The sequence below is a fragment of the Delphinus delphis genome, chromosome 10, assembly GCF_949987515.2.
Source record: "Delphinus delphis chromosome 10, mDelDel1.2, whole genome shotgun sequence".
In the NCBI taxonomy this organism is placed as follows: domain Eukaryota; kingdom Metazoa; phylum Chordata; class Mammalia; order Artiodactyla; family Delphinidae; genus Delphinus; species Delphinus delphis.
Genome location: NC_082692.2, coordinates 21,104,776 through 21,120,672, shown reverse-complemented (window position 1 = coordinate 21,120,672; position 15,897 = coordinate 21,104,776). Strand labels below are relative to the sequence as shown.

The window sequence follows — 15,897 nt, the reverse complement described above, 5'->3', positions numbered from 1 at the left end:
AATTCTGATGGTCAGAAATTTGATTACTGAAATCTCTGGATCACTCAGGCTGTTTCATGTCAGACACCCAAATTCTCAGAGTATTAATAAACCAGGAATGTTAATTTATAAATTTACAAATAGGAATGTAAATGCCAAATGGATCAGAAGAGTGGGCAAGAGAGATTTAAAGGCTAATTTATAATTTCCTAATTTGTTCTTGTCCACTTCATAAGTATTTGTCTAAAAAATTATCATCCTTGTACAGAAATAATATCCCTTCTAGCTTTATGTTGCCAGAGATACACTAAAATTCTAAATTCCATATGACCACTTTTCCCCTGGAATTCATTTTCCTTGCATTACTAATCTTCTTCACTGGAAATTACAACTGTTTAGCTAGTAGAATATTATTACTTACATTTGACTGTTTCCTAGTGGTATCTTGGGAAATTCCTTAATTTACTCAGAAACACCATATATATTTTTGGATGGATTACCTTTGAGGTTATACCAATGATCTTTTTAACAATGAGGAGCCTTCTTGGCCTTGGAGTTCTAGACATGGGTCTTAATCTGAATTTTACTCTCACTGTATGACCCCAGGGCAAATTATTTAATCTCTGTCTCAGTTTCACTAAATATAAAAATAGGAACAGTAATATGATTCAATTCATAGGGTCATGGAAATAAAATTATGCATGTATTATAAATCACTGAGCAGAACAGTGTTTGGCAAATAAGCACTTAATGAGAAATACCTTATTATTTTAAAAAGCCCAATATAACTTATTTGGTTACACATTTAAACTTTTTTTGATTCAAGAATACTTTATGGAACACCTACTATGCACAATATTCTCTTAACATCTTTGCAAATGTTACTACTCTTACTAGAAGTCTTTTACCCACCCCTTGCTTGACCAACTTCTGTTTTCATTTTGCTGCTTAGGTGTCAATTATGCCTCAGAAAGTGCTTCCTAATACCCTTTCATGCTCTGGCATCAGAGTCAGGGCCTCCTGCAGTATTATCACAACACCAAGCACACAGTGCTGACTTTCCTGAATTTGACTTTGGATTCTTGACAACAGGGAATGTTTATCTTTGATCCTGTTCTGTTGTTTGGCAAAGAGAAACCACAGATAATATTTGTAATTTACCAATTAAAATGAGGTGGGAATAGTTGAGCAGAGGAAGGATGGAAACATAACAGGACAAAGTAGAATTTCCAGCAGTTCAGTTGTGACAGCCATCTAACTGGTCTTTCTCCTTCAACTCCTCCCCCCCTTACACCCTATTGCCCATGCATCAGCCATACACACACACACACACACACACACACACACACACACACACACACACACAGATAACTTAGATTGTGTGGTTTCTCTATTCAAAACTCTAATGGCATCCCATCATTTTCAGAGAAAAGTGACAATGTGGAGAATCTTCCATTTTCTGGCCCCTGGCTATCTCTGCAATCATATCAACTATCACTCTTACTCTCCCTCACGCCAATTCTGCCTCCTTGTTCTTCCTCAGTATGCCAAACATTTTTTTTTTTTTTTCGGTACGCAGGCCTCTCACTGTTGCGGCCTCTCCCGTTGCGGAGCACAGGCTCCGGACGCGCAGGCTCCGGACGCGCAGGCTCAGCGGCCACGGCTCACGGGCCCAGCCGCTCCGTGGCACGTGGGATCCTCCCGGACCGGGGCACGAACCCGTATCCCCTGCATCGGCAGGCGGCCTCTCAACCACTGCGCCACCAGGGAAGCCCTGCCAAACATATTTTTACCTCATCTGTGCATTTGCTTTTTCCTCTGCTGGAATGTTTTCCCCTCAGAGTCAGTCTCTTATTCCTTTACTTCATTAAGAGCTTATTCTTTTACTTCATTAAGAGCTCTGCTCAAATGTCATCTCATCAGAGAGGACTTCTCTAATCACCCTATCTAAATAGCACCCACTTACACTTGTTTATTTAAAGCACCCTGTCACATACATTTGTGCATCTTCTGCACCCTCCCCCACTAGAGTATAAGCTTGGTGAAAGCAGAGACTTTGTTTTGTTCACTGTTGTACCTCCAGCACTTAGACAATGCCTAGACCTAGAAAAAGGAAAAGAAGGTACAATGACTGTGAAGAAACAAAACAAAAAGAATATAGTTATCTATGTAGAAAGCCCCAAAGAATACACAGACATAAGAATTAATGAGTTTTAGCAAGGTTGTTGAATATAAAAATTAGCTGAAAACAGAAAATGTAGCAACTAAAAACATACCATATAAAGTAGCATCCAAAAGTGTACAGTCCCTAAGAAATATTAACAAAAGAAAACGTTTATGGAGAAAATTATAAAACTTTATTGAAAGACATTTAGAAAGCCTAAATAAATGGAGAATTATACCATGTTCATGGATTGGAAGACTCAATATTATAATTAATCTATAAATTTAATACAAATCCAATAAAAATTCCACCTTTTGTTAGTTTGATTTGGAACTTGTCAATCTAATTCTAGAAGTTATATGGAAAAGCAGTTGGCTAAGAATATAGCCAAGATACTCGAACGAAGAAAAGTTTGGTGGTGATGTTAAAGGTGGAGGTGGTATTTGTCCTGAGATATCAAGACCTTTTTCTAAAGTTGTAGTACTCAGGATTGTATAGTATTGCCACAAGGTTGGACAAACTGACCAGTGAGTCAGAATCGAAACCATCAACAGACCTCTCCCAGCTCCCCCCACCCCCGCCCCGTGCGAAAGAAACTTGATTTATGAAAAAAGCCACTATTACAGATCAGTGGGGAAAGGATGAACTTTTCAGAAAAGTTGGGACAACCAAGTGGTTGGGACAACCACTTACCATATGGAAAAAATATTATATTGAATTACTATCTCATATTTTTGCAAAAATCAGTTCAGGGAAGACTAAAGACAAATGTGAAAAGCAAAACTATAAAACTTTTACAAGGCAGTAAAGGATATCTTTATGACTTGGAGTAGGAAATGATCCCTCCCCTCCCATGAAGCCAACTTGTATCCAGCTTTATAAGATACTTTTCAAAAATAGTTACTTCCAGCAGGACATGGGTGACAATCCGTAACATCTTACAACTTTCAAACTCCCCTCTCCAAAAAGTCAGCAAAGTCTGTTGCTGCAATGAACAGGAAAGGTTTTCAGAAAGGGTGAATATTTCACGTGAGGCATATAAGAGCTTTTCACAGGTCACCTCTGACATGGAGGAAAGGAACTAAAAACTCCAGGACTATTAATGAGATGATCCACAAACTACAAACAGGAATCCTGGCTCTTTTGAGCAATACCATCTTGATGTCATCACTAGAAATCCTGAGTGTTGTTACCTGACGCAGCTGATTGTAGGGGTGCCAAGGCCGCATCATGACTCTTGGTTTCAGGAAGTCAAGGATGTGTTTTTGATGGCATCAGGAAAGGAGAAGACATGAAGTTTTGCTTCCCCACACGGTAAGGCTTCTGAGCCATAGTGGCTGTCATGTGTGAATGTCGGAGAATCTCTCCTGGGAACCAAGAACAATCTTCAAATACGATAGAAAATTCTGTTTTCCCCCATTTCAATCCAGCTTCTGAAACATTCTACTAGTGGTTATTTTGCCCTTTCCACAAAAGATAACAACAAAGCGTCTTGTGTGCTAACAACATAACTTAAAAAAAAAAAATCTACGTTTTTACAAAATTTGATTTAAAAAAAATAGTATTTCAAACAGTAGAGTCACTAGAAGTACAGAGCTATCAAAAATGTATACTTCACTTGGCATCCCCGGTGCCTTCTGCTTTCTGTGACTGGACTGTGGAGGCGTCTCGGTTTTTTGCAGGGTTGTTCCCATCTTTGTTGCCTTCTGCTTTCCCCTTTCTCCCTTTGGCCAGCTTCTCTCCCTTCTTTGCAGGGGCCTTTTTTGCCCTGGGCTCTGGTTTTGGAGGGGCAGGTTTAGCAGACAACCGTGCCGATCTCCTCTGTGGCTCATCCTTCACCTTTGCTTTGTCACCTTTAGCATCTCCTTTTGCCTTTCTCTTGGGCATGGTGGCAGTAGTGCCTGGCAGATGGCTTTACCAGCCCAAGTGGTTCTTCTGTCTTTCTCACTGCTCCTAGAAAGATTTCTTTAACAAGACACAAAAAGTGTAAACCGTAAAGGAAAAGTCTGACAAATTTAACTACATTAAAATTCAAATTTGACTATATTAAAATTAGTAATTTTTATATAGCAAAAAGATGCATAAAAGGAAGATAAGTTATAAGCTGGGGAAAAGATATTCATAACACATATAACTGACAAAGGATTAGAGTCCAGAATATGTAAAGAATTCCTACAGATCTATGAGAAAAGGACAAAATGAAAATTTAAAAACAATGGGCAAAAGTGTTAATACGTACTTCTTAGAAAAAGCATGAATGGTGAATAAGCAAAAAAAAAAAAAAAGGTCAACTTCATTAGTAATATGGGAATGAATATAAAAATCACAGGATATAACATTTCACATCCATCAAATTGGTGAAAACTATATTGTCTGACAATATTAAGGGCTCAGCAGATGTGGAACAATTAAAACACATACACTGCTAGGGTGTGTGTTTATATGTGTGTAAATTAGTGTGTGGCATTATTTAAAGCAATTTCACTTCTAGGTGTTTACCTGGAGGAATTCTTGGGGCTGTGCACAGGAGACCCCTACAAGAATGTTTCTAGCAACCCTGTAATTTCAAAAACCTGGAAACCATTCAGTGTCCTGCAATAGAATAGATAAATACATTTTGGTAATATCTATGCAAGGGAATACTATGCAGCAGCAGAAATGAATAGATTACAGCTATATGCAAAACCATGGACGAATCTCAAGAACATAATGTTGAGCAAAAAAGAGCGAGTTACAAGATGGATCTACAGTATGGATCCACAGTATGGATCCATTTATAAATGTAAAACTAAATGACTTGTTTAGGCTACAAGTAGGTAGTCATAAAAGCAAGAAATAAATTTAAAAATCAGGACAGTAGTCACCTCAGGGAGTTAAGAAAAGGATGGTGGTTGGACAGGGCATGGGAGTTCTCTTCCTTAAACTGGAGGCGGGTGGGGAACAACACAGGGGTAATACACCATTATTCTCTATATTTTACAGAGAGTGATTTTATGTGTCTGCTCAAGAATAAAAGCCACTTTAAGAAGGTGCGCAGCCCCGAGCACAGAGTCAAGGCCACACAAATAGACGTGATTTATTTCGATTTTGGGCAATTAGGACCCAGGTCCATGGCTGGCATTCAAACACTGTGGGACTTTTTTAAAGCTCTGGGACAAAACTAGCCACTCACACCTTCTGCCCCACCCCTGAAAATGTTTCCTAGGGAATTCTGTAACCCTATGCCCTGCCCTACTCCACAATGTTTTATTTTAAGAAAAAAAAATTATTATCTTTTCTCTAAATTGCTCCAGAGTTTTGTTTTGTGTTTTTGCTCGACCTCACCATCTAGATAGAATGGGCAAACATGGTCCTTGAGCAAACTTAGATTTTTTTTTTTTTGAGCAAACTTAAAGATTTGATTTTTATGTTCTTTGGATAACAAAGGCAACCACCTGTAAATGGTGCGAAAACATCAAATTATCACTTGGTAATTTGATTATATGATAATTTCGTTATCTATTTTTCTATTTTCTATCTACTTTCATTATCTATTCTTCCCCCATTTTTCCACTATGACTAGAATTTCTGGAAATTTTGCAGTTTTCCTTTCTTCTCATGGAACAGAGGGAGATGTGAGAGTTAGTATAAAGAAGAGGGAAGAAGCCAAAGTGGGAGTGCGCCTTGAATCAGTCATTATTTCCCTTGGTACCTTGTAAGGAACTTCGGGAACAGAGATTAAAAATTGAGAGGAGAAACAGTTCTAATCTCACGTTGAACAGCAGTTCACTGAAAAGCTAATAAGGAATTAGCTGGGCCCTTCTCTTCCCTTACTGTGCTCTTGCCTTGCCTCTAAATATTCTAAATTACTGGTGGGTCCAAAAGTCCCGGTTGCCACAGAGACACCCTGCAATTCTGCTGACCCAGCCAGACCCAACCTGCTCGCTCCCAAGGACATCTTTCCCTAGACATCACATGAATTTATGCCTAGTTTACTTTCTCCCAAATGCACCACTAAAGAAATGTTTGGACAATTCTTAAAGAACAAAAGTGTTGTGTTGTTGTTGTTGTTGTTTTATCCAAAATCGAACACAATGAAGAAAAAAATGTGCAAAGAAAATAATTGAGAAGGATGCCAGAGATCACAAAGGTCAACTCTGGGTATGGTAATGGTGTGCCCAGAAAGGAACAGGGAGGAAAAGACAGCTGTTCTTACCATGAAGAAAGCAATATTGAGAGATTTTTTACGGCATGAAAATCATTTGGTCTAATATTGGGTGACTTGTTTTGCGCCTGTTGCCCTAGTATATTATTAATAATGCTCCCTTTTACTCTCAAAAGTGTGCCAACTTGGACAATAAATAAGGTCACCCTAAATACTCTGCATATATTCTTAAAGGTCTTTTTGTTACCAGAGAATGAGAGAGGAAACCAAAGTGAGAGCTTCTGTTCTACGACACACCTCCCTAAACAATGGACACTCCATACCATTCTCCTTCCATCTCACTCCAAAATTGTGTTTCTTAGCCCATGTCCTGTCCTGGGAATGCTCACAGTCTGTTTCCTAGGCTCAGTCTTCATGTTGGATCCCTTGCAGTCCATCCCAAGCAGGGGAACCACGATCGGCACGTGTCAAAGGCCCAAACACAGCAGGTGACAATAAAGATAAACTCAAGGAAAAGAGGCCACTAGCTGGATTCTGGATCTGAGTATATGAATATAGATTAGTTCCTTGAAACTCACATTTAGGAAGCTTATCAGGAGAACAGGTGGCTGACCTTACAAATATAGGAGACAGATGCACAAATAATGAAAAAGGGCTGGTGGGATAAAAGGTTATTTCATTTTCATGAAGGCCAAGGAGGTCAGGGAGGGAGAGGCTCTCACCACACAGTGGTGTTAATTTAAAAGAAATTATTTGAGATGGAGAACAGGGAAGATTTTTAGGGCAATGAAATTATTCTGTATGCTACTGACTGTAATGGTGGATACATGACATTATGCACTGGACAAAACCCATAGAACTGTATACAGAGCATGGAACCCTAATGTAAATAATAATAAGAATCAGTTAACAATAATAATTTGTTAATAATAATGTATAAATATTGGCTCATCTATTGTAACAAAACTACCACACCAATGCAAGTAGTTAATAATGGAGAAAATGAGGTAGAGGGAGGAGAAATATATGAGAACTCTGTACTTTCTGCTCAATTTTTCTGTAAACCTGAAATTGTTCTAAAAAAATAAAGTCTACTAACTAAAAACAAATAAATACATTTTAAGAATTAAAAAAAGAAAAAATAATGTTAGGTAATAAAATATATAAGTCATAGGATTACAAATATTCCATCATGCATGTGAATAAAAAGAAAAATTATTAACTGGCAGATAAATCTTATTTTTAAAGACTTTTTTTTACTTTAAAAATTTTATAGTTTTTTAAGTTGAAATATAGTTGATGTGCAATATTATTTTAGTTTCAGGAGTGGCAGATAAATCTTTTAAGTAATATAACTTTTGGGAATACAGAGATTTATCAATGAGGCAAGAAATTATCAAGACAGATACTGAGGTTATTTTCCCAAGACATGGCAACAATTTTAAAAGTTGTAGGAATCTAACAATTCCTTTTTGTTAAAATAACACTTTCCAGGGCAAAATTATATTAACAGACAACATAACAAGTTAGTGCAATTTTTGAATAACATGTCTTCATATTGTAAAGAACTGGACTGAAATTCTTGTGAAAGTCTCAGTTTAACTCTTCATTTAATGAACTTGCTGGTTTTAGGATGTGGAAAGGTATCCCTCTTAACAGCCTCAAGGGGAGAGGGAACATCCATTTCTTAGAATCCTTTTCTTACCTATGAAGACTTGAATTTTTTTAATTTTAGAAAAAGACCTATATACTTAAATGTACTGACAGAAATAGCCTAAAAAAAAAGACTAATAGAGAAATAAAAAGCAAACGATGTATTTCTTCTGCAATAAAAATATGCAAATGATTAGTAAGATGAGGAGATGCAGGTATGCTAAAATCTTCTGCAAAGTTAACTTCTGGGAATTCCCCAAACTGTTTCAATAATATACAAAACACACCAATCTCTGTTCCCAGAAATGGGCTGAATTTGTGTCCGTGCCCGCCCCCCCCACAAATTCATAAGTTTAAGTCCTAACCCTCAGTACCTCAGACTGTGACTGTACTGGGAGATGGGGCCTTTAAAGAGGTGATTAATGTAAAATGAGGTCTTATGGGTAGGTCTTAATCCAATATGACTAATGTCATACTGGAGATTAGGACACAGACAATACAAAGAGAGAGAGGACCATGTAAGGATACAGCAAGAAAACCAAACCTGCCACCACCTTGATCTTGGACTTCCAGCCTCCAGGACTGTGAGAATATAAATTTCTGTTATTTATGATATTCAGTCTGTGACATTTTGTTATGGCAGTCCTAGCAAACTAATACAGAAGGAAAGAGTATAAAGATCTCAATGACCTATGATGCATCTCGGATTAGATTAATTTTGATGTTTTGCCCAGCTCTCAGAATATTTTTTCCATGTTTTTTTTTTTCTCTTTCATCATGAGTCTCTCTCCAGTATCCAAGGACCAAATCCCACCTCATCCAATACACACTCCCACGCCATCCCCAGCAGAGGCACATTTTAGCAACGTCCTTTCGCTCCCTTGACCGTTACTGAGCTGGGTTCCAAGGAGTTTGTTCTAACTTGGGGTCTAGTCTCAATCCCACCCCAAAGCCAGAAGGCCACCCTCTTCTCTCTGCCTCTTATTTATGGCAAGATAGTTAGCCTTGGGGCTGGAGAGAAGACTTGGAAGAAGATTACAACATCAAGCTTAGGAAGGAGAGAATAGAGGATATAGTAAAAAAAATAAAATAAATAAAAGACCCTATTCAAGGTGCAGCGCTATACAGGAGCAAGAGGTCACACAGCATCAGCCACTCCCCAGGGCCTATTTGTTCTCCACCTTTCAAAGGAAGTATCAGACAAGGTGAGCAGCCCAGGAGCTTCCATTTGAGGTTAAATGAGGGAGACTGGGGGAGGAAGGGAGGGATAGTGGGAGAAGGTGAGAAAGGGCAGAGTGTCTAAAATGGTAGGGCTGCTGCTTCATCTTGCCAGAACACACCTGGTTTAAAGAGAAGGAGAGAGCCATAAGCTTCAAACAGTCACCCATCTGCAACAGGTTGGCGTGGGGCACACTCAGCTTCCCAGCTAAAGTATTCCTGCCCCTTGGCATCATAGAAAGATGGAGAGGACAAATCCCCATCACCTCCTAGGCCCAAGACCCTTGCTCCTCGCAGGGCACCACATTAACTCACCTGTATTTCTGAGTGGTATAGAGGGAATTTTATTATTTTTTAAAAAATTTTTAACATCTTTATTGGAGTATAATTGCTTTACAATGGTGTGTTAGTTTCTGCTTTATAACAAAGTGAATCAGCTAGACATATACATATGTCTCCATATCTCCTCCCTCTTGCGTCTCCCTATAGAGGGAATTTTAAATGAAAATGTATTAGACAAATTTGCACTGAGCACCTGCCAAACTTATTGTCTTGCTAACAAGGGAAACTACAAGATGATAAAAGCATTGGTGTTTCAGAGAAGCTATGAAAATGGAGGAATAATAGGGCTGGGGAAGGGATGCCTATACAAGTTGCCTGTAAAAAAAAAAAAAAAAAGGAAGGGAGGGAGGGAGGGAGGAAGAGTAAACAGTTTATTCTTGTCTTATGGCCATAAAAACATCACATTCCTGTCAGTCATTTGAGGGAATCTGGAGCGATGCGATCTGAGACACTAGGCCTTGGCTATCTCTTAGAAACAGTAATAATAATAATAATACATCTAAGAAGAAGATCCTGAGAATATACCTGAGGCTGTTTGGTGTTATATCAAGAGTTCTTTCCCAGAAAAGCATTTGATAGATCCAATTAACATGGAAGCAGGCCATGTCAGAAACAGCGGTAAGAGGCCAGACACCAGGGCACAAGTCCTGATTTTAAACAAGTGCTGCCAGTGACCTTTCTCAAGCCTCAAGGCAATACGCAAAATCCACAGTTGCCCCATTTCTTAACTTTGGGATCTTTTTTTTCTTTTTGACAGGAAGAGCAGAAGGCCAAAGCGGAGGAAGACTCGGCCCTTCGGGGTCCCCTCGGGAGGGGGCACCTCGTAAGCTGGGGAGGGGAGGCGAGAAAGAACCCAGGCCAGGGCAGCCCAGCCCACCCGCCACGACCTCTTCCAGGCCACGGCCCTGCTGGCCCAAAGCTTTCAAATCCCCTCCTCGCCTCCCTTTTTTCTGCTCTTCAGTCTCTGTGGGGACTTATCCCAGAAGGGCCTGCGATCTTCACCTCCCGGCTTCCGCTTTTCCCAGAGATTCACACTCGAAGCCCAGGAGAGCCACTGCAGCTGTTCTGGAGAGTGGAAAGCAAGGGGGAAATGTCGGGGGCCCGAGGTCACCTAATCACGACGAGGGCCAGATTGCAGGAGGGTCCCAAATCTATGGAGGGCGGCGGGACTACCCCCATTTCCCGGAGACGCACGCTAAGGTCCCCAAGGTACTCACCCGAGTCTCGCGGCCGTGTGAGGGGCGCGAGGCTGCCAGCTGCGGGCCTGCCGCGCAGGTGCTCTCGGCTGGGGCAGGGCCGGCGCGGACAGTGGGCCAGCGAAAAGACGCCCGGAGCCGGGCGCTGCCGGGAACAGGAAGGCAAGGCGAGGATGCGCTTCCGGGGCTGCGGGCGTCGGGCCGCCTTGCAGAGCCGGGGACAGCCCGGTTCTCCCCCTCGCGATGCTTGTGTCCGCCTCCGGGGCCGCGGGCTCCGGACCCACCTCGAGCAGCGTCGCTTCAGCACCACAGCCTGGGGCAAGAGAGACAAGAAAAGGAGGCGTGAAGAGTTTTTAAATAAATGGAGTTTTAAAGGATCCACACAGGTAGGGGGGGGGGAAAAAAAAAAAAAAACAACGCTGTTTCCGCCCGGTTTCGAACCGGGGACCTTTCGCGTGTGAGGCGAACGTGATAACCACTACACTACGGAAACTCAGTGGAAACTGCTCACCCCTGCTGATAGTTCTCCCGACAGAGCACGCCCCTCCCTCCCTCCCACTTCCTCACTTCCTCCCCCCCGCCCCGCCCCCCCCCGCCGCTTCGTCCCAGCAAATGTGCGTGGTTAATATGCGCGTGCGTCTTGTACCACTCTCCCAAATCAGAGAGGCCAATTAGATGCGCAAACCAAGCCCCTGCAGCGTACAGATCTGAAGCGAAATTCTTAATAATTTATTCTGGAAATGACCGGATGGCGGAGAACAAAAGAGACTTCAATCCCTTCACTATTACTTCTCAATCTGAACTTCTGGATCTTAATTTCTTCCTCATTGCTTACCAGGTTACCTCAAACCCATCCTCCAGCAGGAATGAGCTGGTGGGGCTGGGCGTGACACGGGGCCCACGCACGTTTCTCAGTCTGGCTTTGGCTAGTGCCACCGCATGGCCGGACGCGGAATTTGCTCTGCAAAGGAATGTTGACCCTGGCTGTGGTCAAAAGCGGGGCCTTCTCACTCCTGAGACTTCCAGGCAAACTTCACCTTGTAATGGATTTTCTAACTCCATTGGGTTCCTCAGTGGTCGGCAGAGGAAAGAAGTAAAACGGTGATGTGTACTCCGAGCCAGCCAGGAGTCGAACCTGGAATCTTCTGATCCGTAGTCAGACGCGTTATCCATTGCGCCACTGGCCCTGCACCTGAGCAGCTAGCAGGCGGGCATGCCTTCATCAGAAACCAGGCGGCGGCAGCCGGTCCACCTTGTGGGGTCTGCGCCTGGCCCTGAAAGCCCCGTCCTCCTGGCTAACTCAGACTGCAGCGCGTGGCCTCCCCAGGCGGCCAGTTAGCCTGCACGGGCCCTAGCGTCTGTGCTGCTTTCTCAGTCTGTCTGTACAGACCCTGGCATTCTCTGCCCCAGTACCATCTCTTCGTTCATGCATTCATTCATTCAACCAATATGGCACCGGAAATACAACTGTGAAGAAAACAGAGGTGATCCTTGCTGTCAAGAAGATTGCATGGACGTAGCGAAGACGATAATAAAGCACTAAATAAATAAAATAATGGTGATAAGCACTTAGAGGAAAAAAGACAAACGGGAAAGAGAATGGAAAAGCCCAGCAGGAAAGGTTATGAACAATAAATACGGGTATCAGGGAAAAGAGCGACCTGGAACTGGGGAAATCTCCAGGGCAAAGGCATGGAGGTGGGAGCGTGCATGGGATGTTCCAGCAATGTCGAGAAGGCCAGTACTGAGCGGAAAGGGCTAGGAGACCTCCGGGAGATGACCTCTGGCCTTGTACACCCTTGTATGGGCTTTGGCTATTACTGTGTAGGAAATTGGAAGCCGTTGTAGGGTGACAATATATCTGACATTCTTTCTTGTCTCTCCTTGGGTCGTTGAAAACATTTTATTTCCAATATTTACTTAAGCAAGACTCTATGCTAAGCACCCTCACCGCATGCTGCTCCTACCTCAGGACATACATTTCAGAATTTGACACCTTTAAAAGGAGCATTTGTTTGCTTTCTCAGGAAGCGTCTCTTATATATGCCTTTCAGCCTGTCTATATTTCTGAGAAGGAATCATTATCTCCATGCCTGGTGAGCATCGTAAATAAGTTGAGGGCTGGGGACACACAGTTTTGAGAGCATTAGCCCTCTGTGGCCCCCTTTGCCTGGCAAAGCAATAAAGCTATTCATTTCTATTCACGCCCCCAAAAAAGAACTAAGTTGAGGGCTACTAAACAGAGTAAAACTGCCTGACATTGAGAATGTACACATTGTGTTTAGAAAATCTTTGTTTGCCGTTCATAAGGTTGCAACATCCCTTAAGAAAAATGTACATGTTCCTGTTTCTGCATAAACATTAAGGTAGATCTAGTTAGGGATTTCTCCCTAGATAGTAAATAGGGGTCTTCTGACCAGATTTGGTATTATGTACCCCTAGGAACTTTGGTGGTTATAGACTCCATCACAGAATAATACTTTTAAATATAAATTAAAAAGATAAATACATAAGATTTCAAGGGGAAAACAATTATATTGAAATATGTTATCAAACTATTAAAAATTTATAATATTTATGCTCCTTTATTAATGCACCAAATGATAATATCCAGCAGGAGTTGTAATAAATACTATAATTTCAAAGCAGTAATGAGCATAAATAATATTTTAAGAAATTTGCAACAATTGTAATTTTCTGTGAAAATATTTGTGATTGCCAATAGTGATAAAGTCAAAAGGACTGAAATATACTGTGCTTTGTTGCCTACATTCATAATGGAAGAAAATACAAAATTTCAGTAAGAAGTTAGTCAAAATAAAAATTTATTTTCCCATCTGAGCTTACAGACTATCCCCTCCCCATCAGAAGAAAAAGATTTCTGTTCTAAAGAGGAGTTTGGAAACATGAACAATTGCGCCTGAATTTTCAGAAATGAAGCTGTATGATTAGGCAACTCAAGCTGGCTGTTCTCTGCTCTCTGTACATCCCCTGCTCTACCAGTGCCTGCTTCACCTACACCCTACTTACATGACTGACCTTCCCTCTTAATTGTAGAGCCAAATCAGTAAATGCCTACATACTCACCCGGGGCCCCAGCTACTGATTGTTCTAATCTTTAGATCAGAACATCTCCACCAAGATAGCTTATCAAAGGGGTGGTGAGGGGTATGCTCCTCAGCTGGTTTCCCTGGTAACAGATGAGCCAACCCGATGTCAATTCCCCATATAACTGGTAACCTCCCTCTTCCCCTGGGAGCGAAGGCTACTGCCAAGTACCGAACACGGTGGGGTGTCACTCCAGGACCTGGCTTCAGATGTGTAAGATCCCCCATCCATTAAACCACTGATGTCTCTGTAGCTGACTCTGAGCTCTTTCCTCCGGTCTTGAAGGGGGGCAGGTACAGGGCTTGCAGGCCTGTGGGGCGCAGCTCAACAGAAGCAAACTGAGGTACCTCTTGATTCTATTTTACCCTCATCACATACTCAGGATGGGAAGGCCAGATTCCAGGGCATCCCTGGAAGTCACAGCTCCCATCTCGCACCTCTAAAATGGGTTTCAACCCAGCTAGCTGGAGGCCATGCTCACATCTGCTCTCCTCATGTCTGCAAAGACCTCCCCTTGTTTTGAAGGGTTTTTTTTGTTTTTGTTTTGCCTTGAAGGTCTTGAAAGCTTCTTTTGGCGGCCTCAGATTTCTCTGCTCATGCTCTGACATGAGCTGAGGCATGCTTTCATTTTGTTTTTAGATATCTTTCTACTGGGACTTCTTTTCTGAGAGTTCCAGTTTCCAGCTTCCAGTCTTTTCTTCAGTAGTTGTTCCAGTCAGAGAAAGAGAAACAGAGTCCAGAAAAAACAGAACCAGTAGGAAAATATACGTGTATTTCTAGGAGTTGGCTTACGTGATTGTGGGGCCTGGGAAGTCTGAAATCTGTAGTGTAGGCTGGCAGTCTAGAAAATCTCAGGCAGGAGCTGATGCTACAGTCTTGAGACAGAATTTCTTCTTTCTTAGGAAAACCTCCATTTTGCTCTTAAAGTCTTTAACTTGTTGGATAAGGCCCACTCACATTACTGAGGATAATCTCTTACTTATAGTCAACTAATTGTAGACGTTAACCACATGTACAAAAATACCTTCACAGCAACATCTAGATTAATGTTTAATTGAATAACTGGGCTCTATAGACTAGCCAAGTTGACATGTAAAACCAGCCATTACTGCGGTGGACTCTCCTCCTCCTCTGGGTCACAGTGCACTATTCTTCCAGTTTCTCTCCCAAGCATTTGGAAAATAGTAGCACTGCCAGCCATTTCCACTGTCAGCAGTCTATGACACCACGATCTGCACCTTCTCCAATTTCAGTTGTGTGGAACAGAGCCATTGTGAGGGGCCTTTCCATGGTCTTTGCAGGTCACACCCAGATTTCTGGAAGTGATTGCTCTGAGTCTTAATTTTTCTCCCAAGACTTGTCTCTGGCTTGTTAAAAAACTCCTTTGACTTCCCAGAATTTCTGTGCAAATTTTGACAGCTGCCAGTCTAAGGAAAAACCCAGACCAAATATTGTTGGCTCTGTTGTCTTTCTGAATGTCTACCACAGTTTGGTCAAAGTCACGTTAGGTGTGACTCTGCTGTTTATGATTATCTTGGCTCCAAGCACATTAATAATACAATGGTTAATCTTATACTATTAAAGAAATCGGTGCTTATTTCATGGAGTGAATCAGACTGTGTGTTGAGTTCATAGACTTTCAATCGTTTTATGAAAAAGAAATCTAGCAGAGTCATGGGCTTTTTAACCTCTCCCCCAAATCATGTTTGTAGGCAGAGATTAGTGCCAATGGCTGGTTTAAAGTGAGACAGAGAAATCCTTCAATATTGATACAGTTCAGAAATACTGAAATGTTAATTTCAACATTTTCAGAACGGCAACAGATTTCAAGCAAGCAGCCAATCATAATTACGGGTTTCATTTGGGAAGTTACTTTCACAGCTATGGCAACAACTTGTAAACTCTTCCGAATTCCACTAAAGCCCTTTGCCTAAGGACGGATCTATTTCACAGAGAAGAGGATGAATTTGGAACAGTTACAAATACACAAGTCCCCATGAAAATATAGAAATTTTTGTGAATGCTTTCAATTTGACAGCTTGTCAAGCAGATCCTTTGGACAAGTTTTCGGACAAGAAAGCGTCTCTCTTCCT

The 15,897-nt window shown here is 41.6% G+C and overlaps 1 protein-coding gene and 2 non-coding genes across 5 annotated transcripts; all 3 read right to left on the bottom strand.

The window, feature by feature from the left end:
* Positions 1 to 2,277: 2,277 nt before the first annotated feature.
* Positions 2,278 to 10,982, bottom strand: HMGN4 (high mobility group nucleosomal binding domain 4). 3 transcript variants are annotated; one of them, XM_060023510.2, is made up of 3 exons: positions 10,718 to 10,981; positions 4,643 to 4,735; positions 2,278 to 4,108 (listed from the first exon to the last, which is right to left on the bottom strand). In XM_060023510.2, exon 3 carries the CDS (start codon positions 4,028 to 4,030, stop codon positions 3,758 to 3,760), a length of 273 nt encoding a protein of 90 aa, XP_059879493.1. In that variant the 5' UTR covers positions 4,031 to 4,108; positions 4,643 to 4,735; positions 10,718 to 10,981; the 3' UTR covers positions 2,278 to 3,757. The 3 variants fall into 3 exon arrangements, with proteins under 3 accessions (XP_059879493.1, XP_059879494.1, XP_059879495.1); XM_060023511.2 differs by lacking the exon at positions 10,718 to 10,981 and adding an exon at positions 6,677 to 6,838; XM_060023512.2 differs by lacking the exon at positions 4,643 to 4,735 and having other exon boundaries at positions 10,718 to 10,982.
* A 134-nt stretch (positions 10,983 to 11,116) lies between these two features.
* On the bottom strand, positions 11,117 to 11,189 carry TRNAV-CAC (transfer RNA valine (anticodon CAC)). The gene has a single exon. It is a non-coding gene; the product is annotated as a tRNA-Val (tRNA).
* A 621-nt stretch (positions 11,190 to 11,810) lies between these two features.
* On the bottom strand, positions 11,811 to 11,883 carry TRNAR-ACG (transfer RNA arginine (anticodon ACG)). Its single transcript has one exon. It is a non-coding gene; the product is annotated as a tRNA-Arg (tRNA).
* Between the last annotated feature and the right edge of the window lie 4,014 nt (positions 11,884 to 15,897).